This window comes from Pleurodeles waltl, chromosome 9, assembly GCF_031143425.1.
Source record: "Pleurodeles waltl isolate 20211129_DDA chromosome 9, aPleWal1.hap1.20221129, whole genome shotgun sequence".
NCBI lineage: Eukaryota > Metazoa > Chordata > Amphibia > Caudata > Salamandridae > Pleurodeles > Pleurodeles waltl.
In genome coordinates, this window is record NC_090448.1 from 385,483,162 (window position 1) to 385,506,382 (window position 23,221).

At 44.3% G+C, this 23,221-nt stretch overlaps 1 protein-coding gene across 1 annotated transcript in view; it reads left to right on the top strand.

Annotated features, from left to right (window-relative positions):
- Positions 1–23,221, top strand: part of RTN1 (reticulon 1) — a 587,255-nt gene that overhangs the window by 360,807 nt on the left and 203,227 nt on the right. Inside the window, exon 3 of the mRNA XM_069207015.1 lies at positions 4,995–5,795. Coding sequence (XP_069063116.1) covers positions 4,995–5,795 — 801 coding nt within the window. The remainder of the gene's footprint in view (positions 1–4,994; positions 5,796–23,221) is intronic.

A 23,221-nucleotide genomic window follows, 5' to 3' on the forward strand; every position in this document is an offset into this window, starting at 1 on the left:
CCTATTAGTATATTGGTCACATCTTAAATTGCACACCTATTTGCAAACTAGTTGGTGTGCACCTTGCATTTCATGGTTTATGAATGGGCATTCATATATCAGGTTCTTAGTGTTTTTAAAAAAAAGAGGCTTCATGAGCTTGGGGAAGAGCAGCTGATGAAAGCCCAAAAAGAGGGATACAAACAGATTAATTTGTCCTTCCCATAGGGGCTTTAGGATTCTCTTGTGGTCCATGTCAATCGGAATTGATCTGTAAGCATCTTCATGGTCTATTCTGACCATCCAATCCATCACTTGGAATAGGTGCTGCAGGTGAATGATGGCTTCCACTTGGAAATCTTGGTGTGGAAAAAACATCCCGAATTCCCCCAGGTTTATAATTAGATTCAACCATTCTTCTTTGCTAGAAAAATAATTTGTTTGAGCCAGTGGGGAATCTGTGCAGGTTCAGTGCCTGTTCCCCCCCTTTTGCTTACTATCTCCGGCATATCTGGCTCCTCAGTTACTGACCTAGGGTTCCTTTGAGCTACCTGATGCAGCTAGAGGCAAGCTGCAGGTGTAAAACTAGGTCACAATGACATTTGAGCCAGTGCCAACTGTATGGGTCCAGCTGATCTCTCTCCCCCTTTTTCTACCGTCTCTTTACCTGACTCTATCTCTGTGAAGGCCGCTAGCTTCAAGGAGCTCCCAGAATTGTTTTAGACCCTTGGTTCCTCACCTGAGGCTCTTTTCAGATCACAACCCTGGTTCCAGTTAGAGGTTTAGGATTGGGTTTACTGGGTTGTAGCTCCCTGTGGTACAGACAACATCCAGCCAGGAGCAGATCCAAGACAAAGATCTAATTTTGTTGGTTTATATGACAACCAAAGAGATACCTGTCTTAGATCTATGTTGTTTGCAGTTGATGATTGGATTGCAATGTCCGATTCAGAGACCCCGACCCTCCGATATTGATTATGAATTACACAGTGAATCATATGACACTCCAAGAATGAATGCTTTGGCTTTGCCTCTTTAAAACAACCACTAGCCGACAAGATGTTTACTTTTTTTAATTCACTGTATTTGTGAAATGTAATTGCCCACATCCTCTTAGATTCTTCAGGAAGATCAACCATCAGAGATTCCTGAAGGGAAAGGTTGATTGCTTACAATTTTTGTACTTTAGAGCTGTGACGTGGTCTAAGAAATTGTGACGTTGCATGAGGGTCTTTTGGTGAGATTTGCTTGCATAACATCGGAAGATAAATTCCTTGTTAATAGATTCCTTCTGAAATTTAGGTTTCTTGCAATTAGATAGGTGTTAAATTGTGCTCTCTTTACTTTTGAAGTATAATTTTGTGCTTCTCTTCTGAAGTCTTCGTAGACCTGAAACAAATGCAGTTATAATAAAATATATTCTTATATTGTAAACAGACTTTCTGTTTATGTATATCAAACCACCTTGAAAGCAGTTTGTTTTCCCAATATGATGGTCATATAAACTAAAATCGCTGGTATGACTATTGTAGGAAAGTAGAATCTTTCTGGCATAGCAGCCCACACTTTGTGCCTGGTGTCAGTATGTTTGGATTGTAGTACACTGGAATCCTGCTAACCAGGACCCCAGTGTCAGTGTTCTCTTCCCTAAATTTGGTTGTATGGTAACGTTTACATCCCACAATTGGCATACTGGTGCACCCATCCAAGTCCCTAGTATATGGTACTTAGGTACCCAGGGCATTGGTACACTAGGGGTCCCCAAAGGGCTGCAGCATGGATTGTGCCATGCAAACTGTGACTACAGGCCTGCCATTGCAGCCTGTGTGAAATGGTGCATGCACCTTTCTCTCCAGATATAAGGGTTGCCTTATATCATTGTCACTGCACTTTGACCCTGTAAGTCACCCCTAAGGTAGGCCCTTCAGTTCAAGGGCAGGGTGCATAGTTTTAAGAGTGAGGACACCCCTGTAGGAGCAGAAGTGCCCCTCAAACCACAGGCTCCATTTCCTAGGCTTTGTAAGTGCGGGGAAGCCATCTTAAGGTATGTAGTGGACACTGCTCAACACGAGTTGTCCAACTACATAATGGTTTCACCCAACATAGGCTTGTTTGGTATCAAACATGTTGGAATCATGCAATTACACCAATTCCAGTGCTAGTTGCATGATACCATGTACTCTGGGGGTTCCCTAGGGGATCCCCCAAGTCTGCCTGTACAGTCTTGCAGGGTTTGCATGCCAGCCTGTGCTGCTGCCAACCCCAGACACTGTTCTGCCCTCCTGCTGCTGAGCCTAACTCAGGCAGGGGAATGCAGAATAAAGGATTTCCTGTAAGATAGAGGTATGTCCATCCCTTCTTTTGAAATAGGTGTCTCTGGGCTAGGGGCGGGGTGCCTCTGAGCATAACCAGATTACTTTGTAGGGCACATTTGGTGCCCTCCTTGCATAAACTGGTTTTCACCAGTACAGGAACCCCCGGTTCCTGCTCTGGCACAAAACCACACAAAGGACAGGGGAGTGACCACCCCCTTGTCCAGCTCCTCCCCTAAGGAGGCACACCTAGCTCTGCAACGTGGCCACTTGGTTCTGCCATCTTGGAAATAAGATGAGCAGAGTCCACTGGGAGCATCTGACTAGTTAGTCCAGCTGGGTGACGTCCCTGAACCCCTCTGATATGTGGGTCATTGCAGTAAGTGTCCAACCCCCTTCCTGGATTACTTAAGGGCTACCCTGAGGGTGGGACGCTAGTTTCATCTGCCAGACTTCAGGAACCATCTGCAAATCTTCTCTGCAAGACACTTCTGCAACCCGGACACCGGAACCGCTCCTTTTTTTCGCTGGAACTAGAAGCAAGACTGTAACCAGTAGGAGGGCTCCTACTGTAACTTTGTTTCAAAGTTCTGCAAAGACTTCTGCAACCCCGTGGCCGCGCATCCACAAGAGTCATCAGAATTCTGCCTGCACCTAGGAAAGCAAGAATAAATCTCCCTTGGAGTGAAGGAGTCACTCCCCTGCGTCTGCAGGCAACTCAACAATGACGACTGGCTTGTGGATCCTGCTGTCCCATGGACTCTTCGAGGCTCTGCAACACAGTTGGTGGTGGTCCTATGGCTCTTAAGGGGTCTGACCTATATTCCTAGCAACTAGGATGTCTGTGGTCCCTCGCTGGAGCTGCTTAGCTGGGACCCCTGTGCACCACGTCTGTTTGTCATTGTCAAGGCTTGTTGGCTCTTCATTCCGAAGACCTCCTAGCTTCAAGAAGCCCCAGCCTCCAGCACTCTCCAGCTCCAAGGACGACATCCTTTTTGCAACTCCTGTGACGTGGGCATCCCCCTTTGCTGTCCTGTTGAGGCTTCCCTGGGATTCTCTGTGTCTGCTGCCAAAGGGTCCCGCTGGGGCTCCACTGATTCCTGCTGGCTCTCCTGTGTGCTGAGGGCTGGGTCTGACCTACCTGCTGAGGTTGGGCAAAATGAATCCTTGCTGGTGCCCACAAATCCTGCATCCTCTGTGCAATGCTTACCTGCATTTGCCAAAGCTTGTTGGTGGTCCCGCTGACCAATGAACCCTTTGCAATTCGACGTCTGGCATGGGACACTTCTTGCGGAGAGCTACAGGATAATTGCACATTGTCATGGAATACAAATATGCAGGAGTGACTGAATTTGCAACTGATAGGTGTCCTTTTGCATTTCCTAGCAGGTGTAAATTGAGCAAATTCTTAGCGGCAAGCATATGTGTATCACTCTGTGAATTTGGCCTCATGTTTGCAATTACAGTATTTTTTACATAACAACAATACAGAATGAGTACTGGAAGGATTGAAGACAAACAAGCTGTGATGCATGAAAAGCAAAAGGTCTAATAAAAAATAGACCAACATATACTTTCATTAGTAATGCAGTATATGTAATTGTCAATTTGTTTGTAAGATGTAAATACATTTTTTCCATTTCTCAAATAGTACGTAATTTTTATTTTACAAGTACTTACCAATGGGACCTAGGGTTAAATGGGTCAGAGACTGCAGTGCTGAGCACTGACAAATAATTTAAATGGACATTGAAACAAGAGACTGAAGACAACAACTGCGTAGTCCCACTAAAATTCTTCTATTTTGGGAGGCCTGATTACATTGTATCACCAAAATATTTGAGAAAAGTCAGGACTAAATATCAAATGCACTGGAGCACATCTATTGGGGGAGGTATTTTCTGTCACCTCATCGCAGTTACTTGTCCACCAAGATGTTTTTGGAGTAGTCTCTTTCGGAATTGATGCTGTGTCAATACATCCCAGTGTTTTTTAGATTAGGGACTAACGGCAGAAAGAGAGTATGGTCCTTTCACTGAATCATGTGCAGTAGATTGCTGTTGGACAGTATCTGTAGTGATTGGTGTGATTGAGCCAAACATACAAACTCATTCCAATTGGATAACTACATTATCCTCTTAGTACATTTGAGCTTCCAATGGTGGGGGTAGGAAAGGTACCACTTATGTATTTTACTGCTTATATAGTCCAGGATGTTGGTGATATCCTATCTACCATACCCAAAGCTGACACTACCCTCCCACTCACCCACTTTAATGTGTTTTATAATTTTGTCTGTTTTTTTGTTTTGTTTTTGAATGTTTGGTGTTTCAAGCTTTAACTTTACAATTGGTCTATTTAGTAGATTCAAGTTGTGACCTAATGCTGGTTTTATGCCAGAACTTCCAGAATATCTTACCAGAATTCAGGTGGGTAGCGTGATTTGTACTAACTGAATTCTGGTTTAGAGAAGACCTATATGTCACATTATGGTGGTCCACACTACAGGGCACTAATAATGAGGCATTATATATAATGATGGTATAATATATAACTAACAAGCATTCTTTCTATAAATTGATAGGTATCTGAATTTCTATTTGCACAAAAATACTCTATTGTTTTTATTTGTATAAAATGCCAAATTACATTATCTAAAAATGTTTTTGTTTTCTTCTTTTTTTGCTTTCTCATGGAATCCAGAACCATCAGTTTCAGAAAATCTAAATAAATACAGCTTATCTGAAGATGAACTTATCAGTGCCATCAAAGCAAAGGATGAAGCCAAGGACTTCTCTTTTAAAATATCTGAGGACCATCTGCCTTCCAACACAAATGCAGAAACTCATGAAATTAAAAATCCTCCTGGAACACCAGCTGTGCCACCGCCCATAGAAAACGAGCCAAACAGTGCTGACTCTGGGGATTCAGAAATAGAGCTTGTATCAGAAGACCAAGTGACTTCAGATGAGGCAATGCATTCTACCTACATGACCTTCAGCCACATTGGGGGCCCTCCTCCATCACCTGCATCCCCTTCCATACAGTATAGTATCCTGAGGGAGGAGCGTGAAGCTGAACTGGATAGCGAACTAATCATTGAGTCATATGAAGGTTCATCAGCCTCTGAGGAAAGCCCAAAAAGGGAGCAGGATTCTCCACTTATGAAACCCTTCCACATGGACATAATTGAAGAAGAGAATGGCTTAAGAAATGAAGGCACAGAAGTCTCTGATTATGAGCTCAATAGTCTGACGGAGAGCAAGATGAATAGAGAGAATCTGGCAGAATCAGCTTCCTACATGAAATCCGCTTATGCCACATCTGAAGTCAAAATTGAGCCACCACTCTCAAAAATTAGTTCTGAACTATCAAAGGACAAATTGAGCCTACAGAAATCAACAGAAGAGTCACTTATTAAGCAAAGCAAGGCATTTTCTAAGGACTCTGACAAAAAAAGTCCTGTGGCATTATCAGCCTTGATATTTCTAAACAAGAAAAAGGGTGAGTAAAATACTTTTGTGATGTTGATTACCATTTAATTGATTTAAGAGTAGGCAGTTATTGTCAAAAGTCTCATCGGTTAGGGAAATCTGATTCAGATATTCCACTTATTAGGACAATGAACCAAGACAAAGCAGTTCTTCTGCAGTTGGAGATGTGGCCATACCAGTCACGCCCACAACTTTCTGATACCTAGGGATACAGGTTTATAAAGCACAATATATCTAATAGAAGGAAATCTTCAGAAGGCAATTACATCCCTTAGATCACAAATTAATTTATGCATCAGGCTACCATTGTCTGTGGCGGGCCGCTGGAACTCACCAAAATGCTTATGCTGCTGCTTCTACTTTATTATTTTATGAACCTACTGGTGGTGATCCCAGTCCATTTTTTCAAATCATTAAATACTATTTGATGTTCTGGTGTGGGGTAATGGCAGACGAAGGAGCAGCCTAGCCAAATTGCAGTTGCCTTCTGACAGATGGGATTAGCTGCTTCAGATTTTAAATCCTATTGTCTAACGGGTCAGTTGCAGTGGCTCTCCTGCTGGCTAGCTGGATGGAACCTCCAATAATTTGACTACACAAAGGCTATGTTAGACCAAGGCAAGCTACATGGTGTGATCTGCCCAGGCTCCCCATGCCCCTTTCAGCCTCCCTGTTGCTACGTGTCACTCTCGCCATTTGGAAAATGGCCATACAATACACAGCATCAACAACACTGTATGCCTCAAACATGCCCTTACTGGGACTTCCCACAACAGCTGTGATCCTTATAATGAGACAGCTGCACTCCACGGGAGTGGGGCGGGGTTCTGACATTTGGGACATTATTTAGAGACAATATCCTTTTGAGCCATACAGGTTTTAACAATACCCAGGGCCTTACAGACTCCCTGTTTCTGACACATGCTAGTATTACACGATATGTCAAACAACATTGGGCCCCTGATGGTGCTGAACCACTTATACACAAATTTGTACAGGCAATACATACCATGGGCCACGGTAGATACCTGATCCTATGGCTGTATTGAAGACTCTGAGAGCATCTATCAAGCTCACTAACCCCCTCATGAGTCAAATGGGGGGAAGACCTAGGTTGGGAGCTTTGAGACAAGGAATGCACCTTCCTTCACGAATACCGCAAGAGAATATCCAAAATTCCTGATTTAAATGTATTTAGTTCTCCATATTACACTGAGCATATCTCATGCCACATAGACTTCATTTGATGTTCCCTTCTATGTCCCCCACATGTTCCCGATGTCAGACCCCAGATGCTAATTTATTTCATATGTTGTGGAGCTGCCCTGCATTATCTTCATATTTGTTGCAGATCTGTACTGCACTAACAGAACTGGTCGAGAGAGACACTTGAAAATTGCATGTTGAGGCTGTTTCACCGACCCAAAGGCACTAAAGTGCTGACGCAGTTCTCAGACTTTGCGCAACCATACAGGCTAAATGACTCCTGGCTAGGCGATGGAAATCCTCAATAGCGCCTTCGCTGTCTCCATGGAGGGAGGAGGTGGAAAGTTGGGAAATGGCATAGAGCAACGCTCTACGCTGAGAGGAATATATAGGATTAAGAGGAAACCAATAGCGATGGAGTGGGATGCATTATTGGAATCCTTTAAAGCCCAAGAGACTAATGACAACTGACCTATTATCCCAAGGAGCACCCCAGGACACACTATATTACTGCCAATCCTGGAGCACTGGTGGTGTCACACCTCATAATTCGACTGAGGGGGAGTTTCTGATGGCGTATTAACGACCACTCTATCTTATACTCCTACTATCTGTACACCATGATGCTCCTGGGCTCCGTAGATATCACCGCATAATACTGTACCTAATATATACATGATATGGGGCAGTTGTCTAGTTTAAGGGGGGTGGGGGGAGTTAGTACCTTCAGGCTATAGTTCATAACATATATATGTTAAAGATGCCACTTACCATGATGTGCTACATCTGTTATACAGTCATTCCTACTTATAGGATTGTATATCATGTTAATACTGCCATGCTTGGTGATACAGTGAACTGATTTGATACCTCAACCTCTCCTATACCAGAGGAAACGTATGTAATTTTACTTCCCTTTATACTGGAAAAGCAAACAAGTTAGTTAAAAAAGAAGAGGATAACAGGGGTGGAAATAAGCATAGTACAGGAAATCATCTTTGAAAAAGTTAGAAAAATATTTTTTCCGTGATTCTACCTCAACCTAAACAGATGTAGGGGAAGTGCAGTTTTAAGAGTTTCCTGATGCATAGTAAGATGAGGTACCTTTATAAACAGGCTTTTTAAAAATATAGGTTTAGTATAAATTAATTTTACCAATTAAGGGTATCTATGTGTCAGAAACTGTGTTATTGTTTGTGCAGGGTGTGATTCCTGCACAAGTAATAGGTCTAGGGCTGTCACCAAGTACCACATTGTAGCATTTGACTCTCTCAGTGTAGTGAAGCAAAGCAGTCCAAAGCCTACTAATGGGAGGTGGTGTGAGCTAGTAATGTCCATTTGCTTGCACTCAACAACACACAGTAAATCATTGTACATTTAGTGCTTTTTCTATGAAATAGGAAAAGCACATTTATTAACCACACGCTACTAAATTCTACTCATTAGTTTACAAATATATACATCAGGTAGACTGAATTATCTTTTGTGATATTCCGAAATCACATTTGACCCCTACTGGGTCATGACCGCTACAATCACAGCACCCCCACCTTCACCAGATAGAACATCAAAGTTTAGCCATGTGTCATTTTAAACAAAACAGGCCTATAGGCTTTGTCAATGGGTTAACACATCAATATATAAGGCAGGCCTATTGGATTAGTCACATCATCACCACACCAATGTATGAGACAAACCTATTGGCTTTGTTACTGGTTGTTGTTAGTGAGCCCTTGCACTTTCAAGCTGTAAAGCAAAAATTCCAGCCCAAGAACTACTTTGGAATTAATTGGCAGACTCTCCTGGTGTCATAATTGTAATGCCCCAGCAAACTTAGGGGCATTTTAAGGGCCCCTAGTGCCTCCTTGCACCACATTAGTGTAATGTTTTTTTTTATGCTACTGTGGCCCAACAAGGTCAAAATCCCCGTGCCATATTTACAAAGTGGCACAATGCATGCATTGCACCACTTTGTACCCTTTGTGTTACATTGTGCCTGTGCCAGGCATAATGTATGCAAAGGGGACATTCCCTCTTTAGGGGGAGCCGCAAAAATGGTGCAAAGAAATCTCTGAGATTTCTTTGCATCATTTTTCCTGCACTTTTAACGCCTGCTCATAGCAGGCATTAAAAGGCGGCACACCATTGATTACAATGGGCCTCAACAGGCTTTCCAGTATTAGCGTCAACATTTCTTACGCTAATCCTGCAAAGCTCCGGAATAGCATCAAAAATTATGACGCTGGTCCATAACTACCTCCGTGGTGTGCCGTAATTTAAATAGCGTGCACACATGGTGGCGTTAGGGGGCGCTAAGTGCACTGTGTTCAGCACCACTTTTCTTAAATGTGCCTCCAAGTGTTGTTTTTATAAAACCAAAAAGGGGAGAGGGTCTGCTGCAACCAATGCAGTCCCCACAGCACTTAATAATCACATTGGTTCCACTGCCCCTCCCTGGGGCACCACAAATAAGAAGCCTATATGAAATTAAGCCCGTAGGGTATCGTAGGGCATTCCAAGTCAGGAGCATGCATATTTAATTAGTTGTTCCATACGCTTTGTTCATATGTACAGCCTTGCTTCACAAGTCTCTGTCCTATTTTAGTTTCTCTTAGATGGATACCTTGGTCCAACCCTGGGGACCCGCAGCCTCTTAACATGTTGTCCCACTGCAGGGATTCTACTTCTGTGCTGCCTGGCCTTCTCCACATTCTGATGACATGTTCCTTTGCTGGCATGGGAGCCAGTATGTGCACTTTTATAGTGGGCCCCAAGGATGGGGTCCCAGGACCCTTCATGGATGCTTCTGTCCCCATAGAGAAAGGGACCCCTGGTAGAAGAAGGAAATATGGGGAGGGGACCTAATATATGTCTCGTTCTCCTTAATAATTAGAAGTTAATGATGCATCACACCCTGGGAACTTAGTCCTCCCTAGGAGAATTTCAAGAGTAGTGGTGGAGCACCATGCACTTGTCTGCTTGTGTGGCTATATTAAAATGGGTAATCTTTTAAAGATACATATGTCTGGCCCGATTGGCTGACTTCCTTAATTTGGGCCTCTTTCTGCTCCTGGTGGCAAGCCCTAGTCACTTGGATCAGTTTCACAGGACTCCTGACCTCAAAGGGGTACACTGTGCAGGGAGATGGATTCACAGGCTGTCTGCACCAGCCTCCCCCTCTGCTCTGCCCTCACCAGCCCCATGTCCCCCTGGTGAGGCAGTGGGACCCAAGTCTTCCTCCATCTGGTCCTCAGAGGGCATAAGGAGCCTAGCGCCACTGGCCCTGGAGAGACCTATCTAGTCCTGAAGGTCAGCTGCAGGAAAAGGTCTTAGTCCATCAAGGGCATCAGGTAGCTCCTCCTTCCTGATGTCCATTGTATTGCTGCCATCGCCATCTGTGTTCAAGGTCTTGCCCTTTGTATCTCCCATGTGCAGGGGCTTATGAGTGTGCATGGAGAGTTCTAGATGCCAAACAACCCTGACCAACCTAGGATGCCACATCATCCCCTCAACTCTGTCCTAGCCTTCCACCATAAGCATTTATGTTAGACTGAACACTGGCATTAAGGCGTTTTTGGTTTTAGTCAGAAAAATGACAACTTTCTAAAAGTGTCATATCCAAATAGTAAACTAAGATTTGACTTCAGAACTAAGATGGATTTTAAATCACTATGAAAATGAATCCTTGAAATATTTTCTAGCTCCTAACAATCCGAATTTAAGAATGCAATAAAAGTAATGTAACAATGTAGCTTCAAATTTTTCTATGGAAACAGCCAGCCTTTCTACAGTATAAATATTTGTTGGGATTATTTCTCTGTAAGGACATCATCAACAATAATTTCTGTATGTCCTACTTTTAAAAATAATTCACATTGCTTTCATGGGCAATAAGGCCTACTTGGGGTGACTTTTTAAATAATAATTGAACGTTTAAGCATGTCAAAATATGTTATTGCAAGAAGTCAAATTTGCAGTTTAAAACTGCCACAAGCAACAACCAGGATATGTGCGATGTTAGTCTCCCACGTGCAGCCTGCACATGTGCACATGCGTGTGTACACATTTTCATGTGTTACTAGTCCAGTGTTCCTTATCCTAGCTGCATTGGAGAAGTCTTATCCTAAAAGGCAGACACTGGCAGTAAATGCATGCTCTCCAATTCTAATTGCCATAAAATTACTATTTGTAATACTCAAGTAGTGAGACACAGTAAAGGAACCAGGTGATTAAAAGCAAAAAATCCTGGTGGATTAAATGGGTGGAACCCATCGGCGACACTATAGCATAAGAGTGCTCTACAAGCATATGGTTGTAACTTTAATTATGTATTATTAGTTTAATGAACCAGGTGATTAAAAGCAAACTATCCAGATGGCTAAATTGAGTGGAGCCCCTTTGAAACACTACAGCCTAATAGTGCTTTATAAGCCCATGGTTGTACCTTTTATTTGTGTATTGTTGGTTGAATGCTGACAGACTTAAAGCTTAAAAACTACACACCAAATATAGAACATAATATAGCATTCAGTTTATATTGCTGACTTTGTTAATAATCCAAATCTAAGCATAAAAATGATTTTCAATTTGACCATAATGTCACAATTTGTTTCTTGTGCTCTTGTGCCCATCATCAGGGGGTCAAACCGTAGGACTTTCCATTGCTCTAATAAGCTTCCAGCCCTTCGCCTGCATGAACATCCTGACTTCTAGTCATTTAAAAGCTATTTGCAAATTACCATCCATTCCCAATCCATGCCAGGTTTTGTGGAAGCCATTCTCCTCATGCTTGGAACTCCATTACCTAGAATCTGGTCCTCACTGCTTCATCTCCACCCCTGCAGGCCAATGATGGCTGGAGGAGTTCAGCACACCTGTGGCTGGCTGCTGCACCTGGTGTATGTGATTACTGTGAGCCCTCTCAGGCCTCAGCTCCTTTCAGTCCAGTGTTGGTCATTGTAGCTGTTTTCCGTTCAGGCTAACCCTTGTTTCCGAGCCATAGTTATTCCTTGTTCCTGTTCCTGGGCTGTAGCTATTCCTTGTTGCTGAGCTGTAGTTATTCCTTGTTCCTTGTACTTTTTCTGCCTGCAGTGTTACCTGGTTTCCTTGTTTCCTTTCCACCGACACTCCTTGTGCTCCCTTGCCTTTCTTTTCATTTCTTTGTTCCAGTTCCTAGTTTGCCTTTTTTCTGCTGTCCTGCTTCTAGTTTCCTTGTATGTTTATTACCTGCTTTTTTGCCACGTCTGCTCTTTGTTTTTCTGTCTTTCCTGTTAAGCAGTACTCCTTGCTATCTCTATTGTGGTTGTATTTAGTTCCACACCCTTGCTGTTACCATCTTGCGGTTTCCTGTTTGGTCGCCAGGATCGGTTGGCTCAGCTGACAACCTAGGTAGTGTTTCTTGTCCACTGTGAGTATTGTTTTTCAGTTACTTTTATACCATCAACATAGGGGTCAGCTCCACAGACCCTGCCTTTGCATGTATTTCCAATGTATGGGTATTAGCAGTCAGAATCTGTAACAGCACTTGTTGGTGAAGAATTTACTGAGCTTCTGTCTTACCTTGTGGAGCTCCTGAGTGCTTTACCCCACATTCCTTTTATTGTTAATGTTGTTATATATATATGTCTTGCACGTTCGTCCTGGGTGCCACATTGCCTTTTGAATGCCTGTTCTTTTGGAGCATTATCTCTCTTATTCCCTTGAATGGAGCTTCCCATTTTGGATCCCCTCTCTCCTCTAACTCTCTGTGTGATCTTGGGCAGTCATGTAACCAGTATTCTGCCTAGTTTGTCTTCCCTGACACCAGCCTAGCTTTTACCACCCCCAATATTTCCTAACACATAAAACATCTAAGAGTATAAAACTAGAAAACTGAGGAAAAGCAGGATTTGTAGGGGATGCATACCATAGAGCAACTACACAAATAATTATGTCATGAATATTGTAAAGAACAGGCTTTTTTCAGCCCCCTCTTTTGCCCCAATTGGGGCTATTATTTGCTGATTTTCAACTCAGAGAGTGCACTGATACCTGCTAACCAGATCTCAGTGCCAGTGTGTTAGCCCTATACAAATTGAATGCCGAATTAGATACATCCAATTGGCAAAACCTGACTTATAAGTCCCTAATATATGTTATCCAGGGCATGTAAGACAAAGTGTCCAGTCAGGGCTGCCGCACTGTTTGTGCCCCCCTTCATGTGACAAAGATACAAAATGGCCCCCAGCCCGCCCCTACTGGGCAGAGTTTCCACTGCCAGTTCGACTTTGCCATTTAAACCTATGGCAAAGCCACCCTATCCCTTAACGTTATATATAAGCCCCCCCTAAGGAAAGCCTATAGAGTCCTATGGCAGGGAGTTATATTTTGTTCAGTAAGACTTATGTTTTACGAAATGTCTTATTAGCAACACTTTTAAATTGTTGTTTTGCTGTGTACCTAATACAAAGTTACTAGGTGGCATCCCAAACTGGCTAACTTTTGAGTGGGAGTACCAAGCTGGGTCAAGGAAGGTATCAAATTAAAGGGGACATTAAATCTGACTCAATAGTTTATTCGACATCTATGTCAAATGTAATGGTGGCAAAAGCTGCCATTCTTTGACCTAGCTGGTCCAGTGGCTTTACAGAGGCACTGTGACTGAGGCAGGTTTCTGCCCCCCCTGGGAAGATGTGTGAACGACTCTCAGGCCAGGAACAAAGGCTGTGGCCACACTGTGGGTCTAACACCATCTCACAGGATGGGTTACAAAGGGTGTTAGTCGACAAGGGAGGCATCAAAGGTGATGCCGTCTTTGAAAGGCCTCTGTGACAGCACTCCAGCGCAGGAAGCCTTTTGTTTCCCCTAGACAAGGTACAGCCAGCGCCAAGGAAAGGAAAACCGGTTTCAGAACTAGTTGTCTGTCAGCATGCAGCCATTGATAGCCACACCACCAGGAGGGGATACCAAGGTTCTTACACTCTAGGAAGGCTTCAGCCATGTTGTTTGGGGCAATAATTTTGCAATCTGGGATAGCCAGATGCAACACATCACCAGACGTTTGTCATTAGAGAGGAGGGGACTAAGTTTACCATTGGCTAGTGACCATGTTGTCCCCTTGGGGCACTTTGCTGGGACATAATGGGCACCCCTGGCATCCGAGACCTCAGTACTCACTGAAATTGGAATGGGGATGAGAAAAAGACCACTTTTCACCCTTCGAAGTGCACAAAGAGGCTGCGATGCCGGAGCACCTGCACCTGCCGCACTTTGGGCCACCGGAGTTTGGACCCTGTTCTGCATGCCAGGCTTGGGGTAAATTTAATTCCCAGTCCAAAGCTGAGACTTCAAATGGTCAGAACGGCACAGGGGGCCTGCATACCTCAGCATAGATCACACTATTATTGTCTATGGTGGTCATCCTGTAAAGTTTGAATCTGGCTTAAAAATGCTCCTGTGGCCGGGTAACAGTCCAAAGTGTCCATTCTGCCCCCCTAGACATCTGTTCTGCCAGACTTTGTCACCCAACTCAGGCCGGAGCTGTCAAACTAAGTGTTTCAAATTTTTCCAAGGTTTCCACACTTTTTCTTGGCCAATGCTTCCTTGCTGTTGAGTTAAAAGATATTTATTGCTACTAAAATCTGTATCTCCAGGACCCTCCTATGGTTTATAATGATCAAGGTCTCTAACAATTCATGAAAATAAGCTCTTGTTGTATAAATTGGTATCTTGTTTCTTTCATGTAGTGAGGCTTTCTTATTTCATTGTTTGGTGCTGTTAAATGCTGTACACATTGTCCCTTTACCAAGCCTTACTGCTTGCAGCTACAGCTACCCAGGATTGAGCTTAAGGTTAGGTAAACATACCTGACTGGACCCAAGATGGTATTTGAGAGCGTACGGCATGATAGGGCTACCCAGCCACATCATATAGTATACCCAAATTCTCACAAATAAGGACACTGTTTTGGTAGTACTATGCAAAATAAACAACCCTAGATTTATTAAGAAGCTTTTAATCTATATCTTAGGATCCGTGAATCTATAGGGTCCATTCTATAGAACGGACAGGTGTAAGTAGGTGTACACAGATTTGCAACAGCTCAGTGCATGCAGTAGCCCTTTTTCTGGGGATGCAGTATGTCAGTCAAAAGTTAATTTGTGTATTAGTGTCCCAGTGTTGGAGAGAGCTTTAATTTTGCTGCTCCCAGAATTCTGACTATGGTCCAGTTGTTTCCTGTACTGATTTTTCAACAAACTAACTCCACTAGGAATTCGTGGAGACAGAACATGTCACCTTTGCATGCCAAAAATATGTGGAGAACAAAAGGACGAGGACGGTAAACGTTCTTAATGATAACTTGAAGTCAGTGAGTTCCCTATCAGTTTTATTTATAATTAAAGAGATATGTGAGAGGTAAGAGTATTGGTTTCTCGTCCACCAAGAAAAAGATGAAGGAGAGAATGTTTTGCTTAAATGAATACATCATTAACTTATAGACCGTACTAAGGGGTCCTTCTCATATTAAATCTCTGAAAGACTGATGTTCCCTTTGTAACTTCCTGTCTATATAAAAAAGAAAAAACATTTGACAGAGTAATCTGATCTTTTCTGAATCAAACAGTTGTGAAACATGGCATTCCTCCTGATCTTGTCCATTGAATCCAAGCTTATTATCAAATGCACATGCCTGCGTATTAGCAAGTTAAAGTTTACAGAAAGTTTATCTGATTTTGAACCCATGACCGCTGCATCACAAGACAAACTCACTATCATGTTACAGTTTTTTTTAGTAAATATAAAACCGCATTATACACAAAGAGGTGTCCCTTTCGGGGGTGGTGGGTGCGCGGGGTGGGGTTACACAACACTTATAAATGTAGTTAAATGTATTTTGTGATAAAGAAATGGGTGCAGGTGCTCTCCGTCGGGTATGGTGAGGTGTCTGTCGGATTTCACCAGGATATTTACACGCAAACAGACAAAACCTCACACACACTCTCTCCCTTTCTCTGTTTGGAATGACTTAAAAAAATAATGTGCTTTCTTTAGCATAGTTCACCTACCAATCTGCATTCCTCTCCCTTTCCACTGCCTCTTAAGCCCCTCTTTTGCATCTTGCTTGTCCTATACTGTATTTTAACATCATGTGCCAGTGTGATTGTCGGTAAATTTGAAGCTAACACCCCCCATTTATACTGACCAAACTACGCCCCTCTGTACAGAGATTAAAAGCTTTTTTTCTTGTGAATTCCAACACTTCTGGTTCATATCTTACAAACTATTCTGCAATATAGCCAACGTTCAGGGCTAAGTTAAATATAGAAAATTCAGATGTTTTCCCAATTAATTGGTTGTTCTTTGGCAATTCCACTACATAATGGTCCTGTAGAGGTACATCGTAAAATGGGAAGTCTTTCCAGGTATATATAGAGAGCCACCTGGGAAGACCAATCATGGTAGTCCTGGAAGATGATCTGAGAGGAATACCAGGTTTTTTCCTGACAATCACAGGTCGCTGAGGGATTAGAAAAGGCTTCCAGATGCATCTGGATCATCTGTCATCCTCACTGCCAACAAAAGAGCTATGCTGAAAAGGACAGTAGAAAGTCTGCTGTTGTCTAGGACCTTGTAGACAAAGGGGGAGAGAAAACAGCACTCCCAAGGAAGTGAAGAGCCTCTGAGGGCTACAAGCTGCCTGAACAATTGGCATTAAATATGATGCAAATGGGCAATTATCTAGTCTTGCTTAAACAATCAGAGAGGATCAGAAAGATAGTTTTTCCTAGAGAGATGAAGAATGAGAAAAAAAAGGATGTGGTCTCAAGGAGGGGAGAACACTGAAATGGGTGATGCTGTACAGAATCCATAACTCCCAAATAAAAGCTTTGAGCATCCTTGTAGGAAATTGGGTAATTGATTGACAAGGGTGGAAGCCTCATTCAGGCAATAACAACAATCTTTGTCTGGGTGGACCACAAAAGTCACTAAATTAACCTGTGCTTAACCCTCTGGTAGCTTGCCACAAACGCAGTCAGGCTTAACTTAGAGGCACTGTTTAAAGTATTTATGTAGCCCACAAACAGTAATAAAGTGAAAGCACAACACAAGAAAAGTCCCAACCCAATTTAATGAAATGGAGAAAATGTTAATAAATAAAACAGAACTGAAATGACAAAAATCCAGCCAGTAGAACCAATATGCAATTTCAAGGTTTTCGGCACCTAAAAACACAAAGCACCACCCACGGCCATCTGGTCATGTTAGACCGGCGGAAAGTCACAAGTTCCGGCCAACCACAATGGAGCGCCAGCCGATACAGGGACCAGGTTAGTCGAGCAGAAAAAGTTACCTTCTAAAAGTTACCTTCTGGCGTGAAGAGTTCAGAACTTCAGGATCTCTCTGTTTTATAGAGGAATCAGGGTTGGCTCCTTCTCTATGGCAAAGTAGCATCGCCCCACTGGCTGTGCCAGAAGCAGACAAATAAAATGATAGATCATTTCATTTGTCTGCTTCTGGCACAGCCAGCAGTGCAGGGAGGGATGGGGCTGGGCCACAGGAGGTGGGAGGGGGTTGAGCGGATAGTGCACCTAAGTGGGCATGTGTGGTTGGCCTGCCATCTGAGGCTGGCCAAACACACATGGCACTTAGGTTTCTCCAACCCGGCTGTGTTTAACAGTGGGACTGGAGAAACTGCACAGACCCCAGGGCTGTGTCTGTGCTACAGTCACTGACACTCAGTCCATTCCTGGCACTGCTTTCATGCAAGGTTTTGCATGAAAGCAGCACCAGGATTGCTGGGGAGCCTGTGCTTGTGCCCCAGCAGTGAATGCTGGGGCACCAGAGGAAGAGAAACGTGAGGCGGCAGGAGGCGGCAGGGATGGAGGCAAGGTAAGTTTTTATTTTATTTTTACTTTGTCTCTGTAAGCCCCACTCATCCCCCACCCCTCCCCTTGCGTTAGGCGGCGACCGCCACTGAGAAGAATTCACTCTGATGCCAAGTACCCAGGGCCTGGGGATGCAAGCCTTAAGCAGCTGGACAGTTCTCTAGAAAACAAACCAGGTTTCAAGAAGCAGGGGTGTCCTCTGTGAAACAAAGAAGGCCTCAAGCAGCAGGGTAGTCCTCTGGGGAACAAGGTAGTCCTTCTTCTGTAATGTGCAGAACTGAAGAGTACTGAGAAGTTAGTCTGAATGTCCAGTATTTTTACTTGGTTCATCCTTTGAAGTGGGAGAAACTTCTAGACTTCCCCTATCATCTAGTTCTGGAATTGTCTCCCCCCCGCCCAAGCTCCTAGAGGTCTAGGATGAGAGTAGACTGGTGTCAAGTTATTTGTGAGTATGCTGTGATAGCCCCTTTGAAATGTAAGTGGGACAGAGAGCAGCATCTTCCCCACCATCTTGGCAGGATGGCCCATCCTGCAAATGTCTAGCCCCCCTTTGTATCACTGCCTGAGAGGAATATACAAAGGCCAACGGCCACTCTATTCACAGTCAGGTGACCCAGGATACAGTCACCAAATAGTTAGGGCGCAGAAAAGACAACTTTCTAAAAGTGGCATTTCAGAATTGTGATTTAAAATCTGACTTTATCATTAAAGAGGATTTTAAATTGCAATTCTTTTGAGACCAAACATGACTTTTCAACCTCTTCGCAATGAAAAGGTAGCACTCATTAAATGTAATAAGGTAGCTCAATGTTATTCCAATGGGGAGGTAGGCTTCAGAATAGTAATTAACAAATTTGGGAGTTTTTCACTACCAGGACATATAAAAATTAAAAGTATATGTTCAACTTTTTAAGTACCCTGCCCCCTGCCATATGGGTTGCTACCATAGGGGTGACATATGAATTAAAAAGTCCTGGCAAAAGGATTAATTTGTGAGGTCAAATTGGCAGTTTAAAACTGCACACAGGCTGTAATGGCAGGCCTGAGACAAGTTTTAAAGGGCCACTTAAGTGGATGGCTCAATAAGTGCTTGAGGCCCACTAGTAGCGTTTAATTTACAGGCCCTGGGTACATGTTGTACCACTTTACTAGAGACTTATAAGTAAATTAAATGTGCCAATAATGGGGAGGTCAATTTTACCATGTTTTTGGGAGTGAGCACAAGCACTCCAGCACTTGCTGGCAGTGGTAAAGTACACAGAGTCCTAAAATCAACATAATTAAATTTCAGCAACAGAAGGTTAGAAGGCAAAAACGTTTGGGGGAAGACCACCCTAAGGAGTGCCAGGCCTAACATGAGCCCCTACAGCTGAAAGTCGGGAGACCTACCCACCCTCATGGGAGTTCTCACGACTAACCCGGAAAAACTTGGATAGACCATCAGCATAAGAGTAGTCCTCCCACCTCCCTGCCCACCAGATATCCCAGAAATACCACAGGTCCCTTTTGTATCTGGCACCTGCTTGTATTGATAGTCATGTCTGTCGGTTGCAAAGCCTAAGCACGTCCCGAAAGTGGTACAGGTGATCTTCTAGGCTGGAACTGAAGACACCTATGTCATCAAGGTAGGCTGCATTGAATTCCTCTACCTCGGCCACTACCCTATTGACCAACCTCTGAAAGGTGGCATGGGCAACCTTTAACCCAGAGAACATCACCCTAAATTGGAAATGGCCCCTTGAGGTGGAGAATGCCTACCTCTTCTTAGCACCCTCAATAAGGTTAATCTGCCAGTACCCAAAAGTCAGATCAAAACTACTGAGCAACTCAGTAACGTACCTGTGAACTCATAAGCTTGGGGGATGGGGTGAGTATCAGTCTTGGTGACTGAGCTGAGACCCCTATAATCCATGCAGAACCTGAGCTCTAGGGCAGTGCCCGGAGGGGTAGCTTTGGGTACTAGCACTACCGGGCTGGACCAAGAACCATTGAGGCACTCAATCATCCCCAATTCAAGCTTCCTCCACACTTCTTCCTTGATTTAGCTCTCACCTTGTCAGATAAATTGTACATTTTTTTTCACAGGCATACTGTCTCCTCTATGAATGTCATGGATGCACAAATGCTTAGGGGTGAGGGGGGAAACAGAGGGGAAAGCTGTTCAGCAACTGGTGCCAGGGAAGGGGAGATGTTGACACCCTCCACAGATCCATCCTGCTATTTGGAAGATAGGAGGTCAGGGAGATGTTCACTGTCTTCTTTCACCCATCATCAGTCACAAGGACCATGGTAAGTTCAGACTTCTCATAGTGTGGATTGAGGCAATTTACAAGGAGCATTCTTAGAGGTTCCTGGAGGTCTTGAGGTCCATGAGGTAGGTGACCTCCTCCTATCTCTCCCTCACCTCATAAGGCCCAGACCAGAGGTCTTGGTGGGCCCTGGGCTCCACTTGCTCCATAACCCACAATTTTTCCAGGCTGAAACATGACCATAGTGTGCTTCTAGGTTCTCAGAAGCCTTCTTCCAGGAGCTTTGCATCTTGTTTCTGAAAGCCAGCATATAGCTAAGTACTTTCTAGGGGGGCTTCCTTTGGACTTGTAACACCCCTCCTTCACCAGACTAAAAGGTCCCCCAACGGGGTGGCCATAGAGGAGCTCAAATGGGCTAAACCCAACTCATTTTTGTGGCACTGTAAGCAAAAAGCAGACATGGCAAGAGGATGCCCTACTTCCACCTCATGGGCTCTGGTAGGCCCATGCTCATGCATATAACTGTCTTGGTGAACCTTTCATCAAGCCTATTGATCTGAGCATGATAGAGTGTTGAGAACTTACAAATCACCCCAGACTCATGTAAGCAGACATGAAGTTTGTACCCATGTCAGATACTTCTTATTTGGGGAACCCTGTCTGGCTAAAAATCCCCATCAAGACTATAATCACTGTAGGTGAACTTACAGTCCTCAGAGGTGGCATCTGAGTACGTAGTGGCATGGTCCACCCAAAACCAAGATAAACCTGTAGCATAAGGCAGTTTTGGGTTCCCGGGGCCCAACTATGTTAATGCCCACCCTTTTAAAAGGGGTACCAAAAACATGTAAGGAAACTAGGGGAGCCTCTAGCTTTTTCATCTGACTTCCCATTGGTTTGGCAGGTGGGACATAACCTACAGAATACATCTGAGGCTGTCTTCATCCGCAGCCAATAAGAGTGGGTGACAAGCCTGGCAAAGGTCATGTCTTGCCCTAGATGTCCTACCAGGTGTATATCATGAGCCAGACCCAGTAGGAAGGCTCTCTAGCACTGGGAGCTTGCCAACACATGAGTTGTCCCAGGCGCAGAAACCTTAGGCACACTATGTAGGAGGTAATTCTCCCAAAAGGTAAGGTAATCTCCAGAGGTGTCAACGGCTGACTGGCCCTCAGCTTTCTGCCTCAAGCCCTCTAGAGTTGGACACTTTTCTGTGATTCACAGAGCCCCTCTTTGGTGGACCTATGACAATGTGTCATTCTGCAAGCTCAGGCAGGTTGCCTAGGGCTTCAGTGTTCTCCCCTGTAGGTTCTAAGGCGGTGCCCTCAGGCTCAGCATCGCCCTGGAGCATGGGAGTTTTAGGGTCTGGTTTCCCTTTGCTCTTCCTCTTTTGCTGCCTTGACCATTTTTCCAGGCTCCAGACCTCCGTGACTCCACTTTTGGGCTACAATGGACCTTGTGATCAGGCACACCCATTCAGGCAACCCTAACATTGCTACGTGAGACTTGAGCCCCACTTCCTTCCAGACAGTGAGCTCAAAGTCATTCCCTAGCAGACAATCAACAAGCATGGTTGGACTCACAGCTACTTTTATAGAACCTGAGACCCTCCCCCCAATCAAAGGGCACCAGAGCCCTTGTTAGTGACTCTTACGGTTGTCTGCTATTACAACCTGGTGGAACGTATTGGGGATTACCTGCTCTGAGGACATCAGATGACACCTTATGGGTGTTATACTGGCTCCTGTGTCCTTCAGAGCCTCCACTCTCTGCCCATTGATGGTGAGCCACTGCCTATACCTGGACGTATTATCAGGCATTTGGATTTTGTGCACCATATCTTTGTCACCCAGGAACACTAGGGTAATCTCTGCTCTTTCCCTCAGACTAACTGGGACAATATCCTACCCAAGCGCTACACTGGCTAGCCCCTGAGTCTGCCCACCGATAGGGGTCCATTCCCTCTACGGACACTTGACATCTCCTTTCATGAGCCCATATCTGTAACACTCCTAGCACTCTGAGACACATTTTCCTGTCTTCTTGTCTATAAGCCCATTCATTTTCTGGTCAGGCTAGGGATGGGTATCATTCCCTTGTGGACTGTTTTGGGGGCATTTGGAGAGCTCCTTACTTTTATTTTTGTCTCCCCCTCCTTCCTCTGCTGGAGACCATGAACACCCTTTTGGGGATTCCCTCCAGATGCCTTCTTGAGCACCATTTTGCTGACCCAGAGGTCTTCCTCCTTTGCAAGCTCCCTGGGGTTAGTTAGCTTGCTGTCAATCAGGTGCTGGCACAAATCTGTAAAGCAAGTACCTAGAATGTGCTCTCTCAGTTATGTCATACAGTCCCTTTAAATCGCTTACTTCACTGACCCTCACCCAACCGCTCAGCACAATGCCTAGGTAGTATAAGAAATCCACCGAAGACTTGTTTAGCATCTTCTAGCTATCCTTGAACTTTATGCGGTATTTACCTGGGGTGAGCCCCAAATTTTGTGAGCAAAATTGCCTTCATGGGATCATTCCTCATCAGATCCCCTAACTCTGGTGTAAGAAGGGTGTTCATTCACATTGTGGGCATGTGTTTTCACAGGTTCTTCCCCCCAATCCTCCTCTGGCACCCTGTGCATCCTCGGGGCTACCTCATAAGCAGAAAACCATTTGTCTATATCATACCCATCCACATAGGTAGGCACCAGGTCTTGGGATATGCAAACCCTCAATTCTCAGTGGGTCCCTGAATTGCTGCTACCATTGCTGCTGTACTGTGCTGCATGCTTAGCTTTAAGGTCCAGTTCCCCTAGGCTCACCTCATGAGGTAGATTCAACATCCTTTCAGCCAAGGCCCTCTAAGCTTTCTCTTTGGCCAGGGCAATTTCCACTTCCACCCTCCTTGCAGTAGCTTCCTCCTAGGCTACTTCCATCTTGAGCTTGGCCAGCTGCAGCCTGAACTCCCTCGCTGTGTTCCTGTCCTCCAGCTCTTCTCGGGTCAGACTGCACATAGAGATACTGCTACAGGCTCTGTCAGGAGATCTCACTCCTGTGGGGCCCCTCCCATCCCCGGAACCATGATTAGGGGGTTTCCATCCTCCACCTCCATCTAATCCTCCCTCT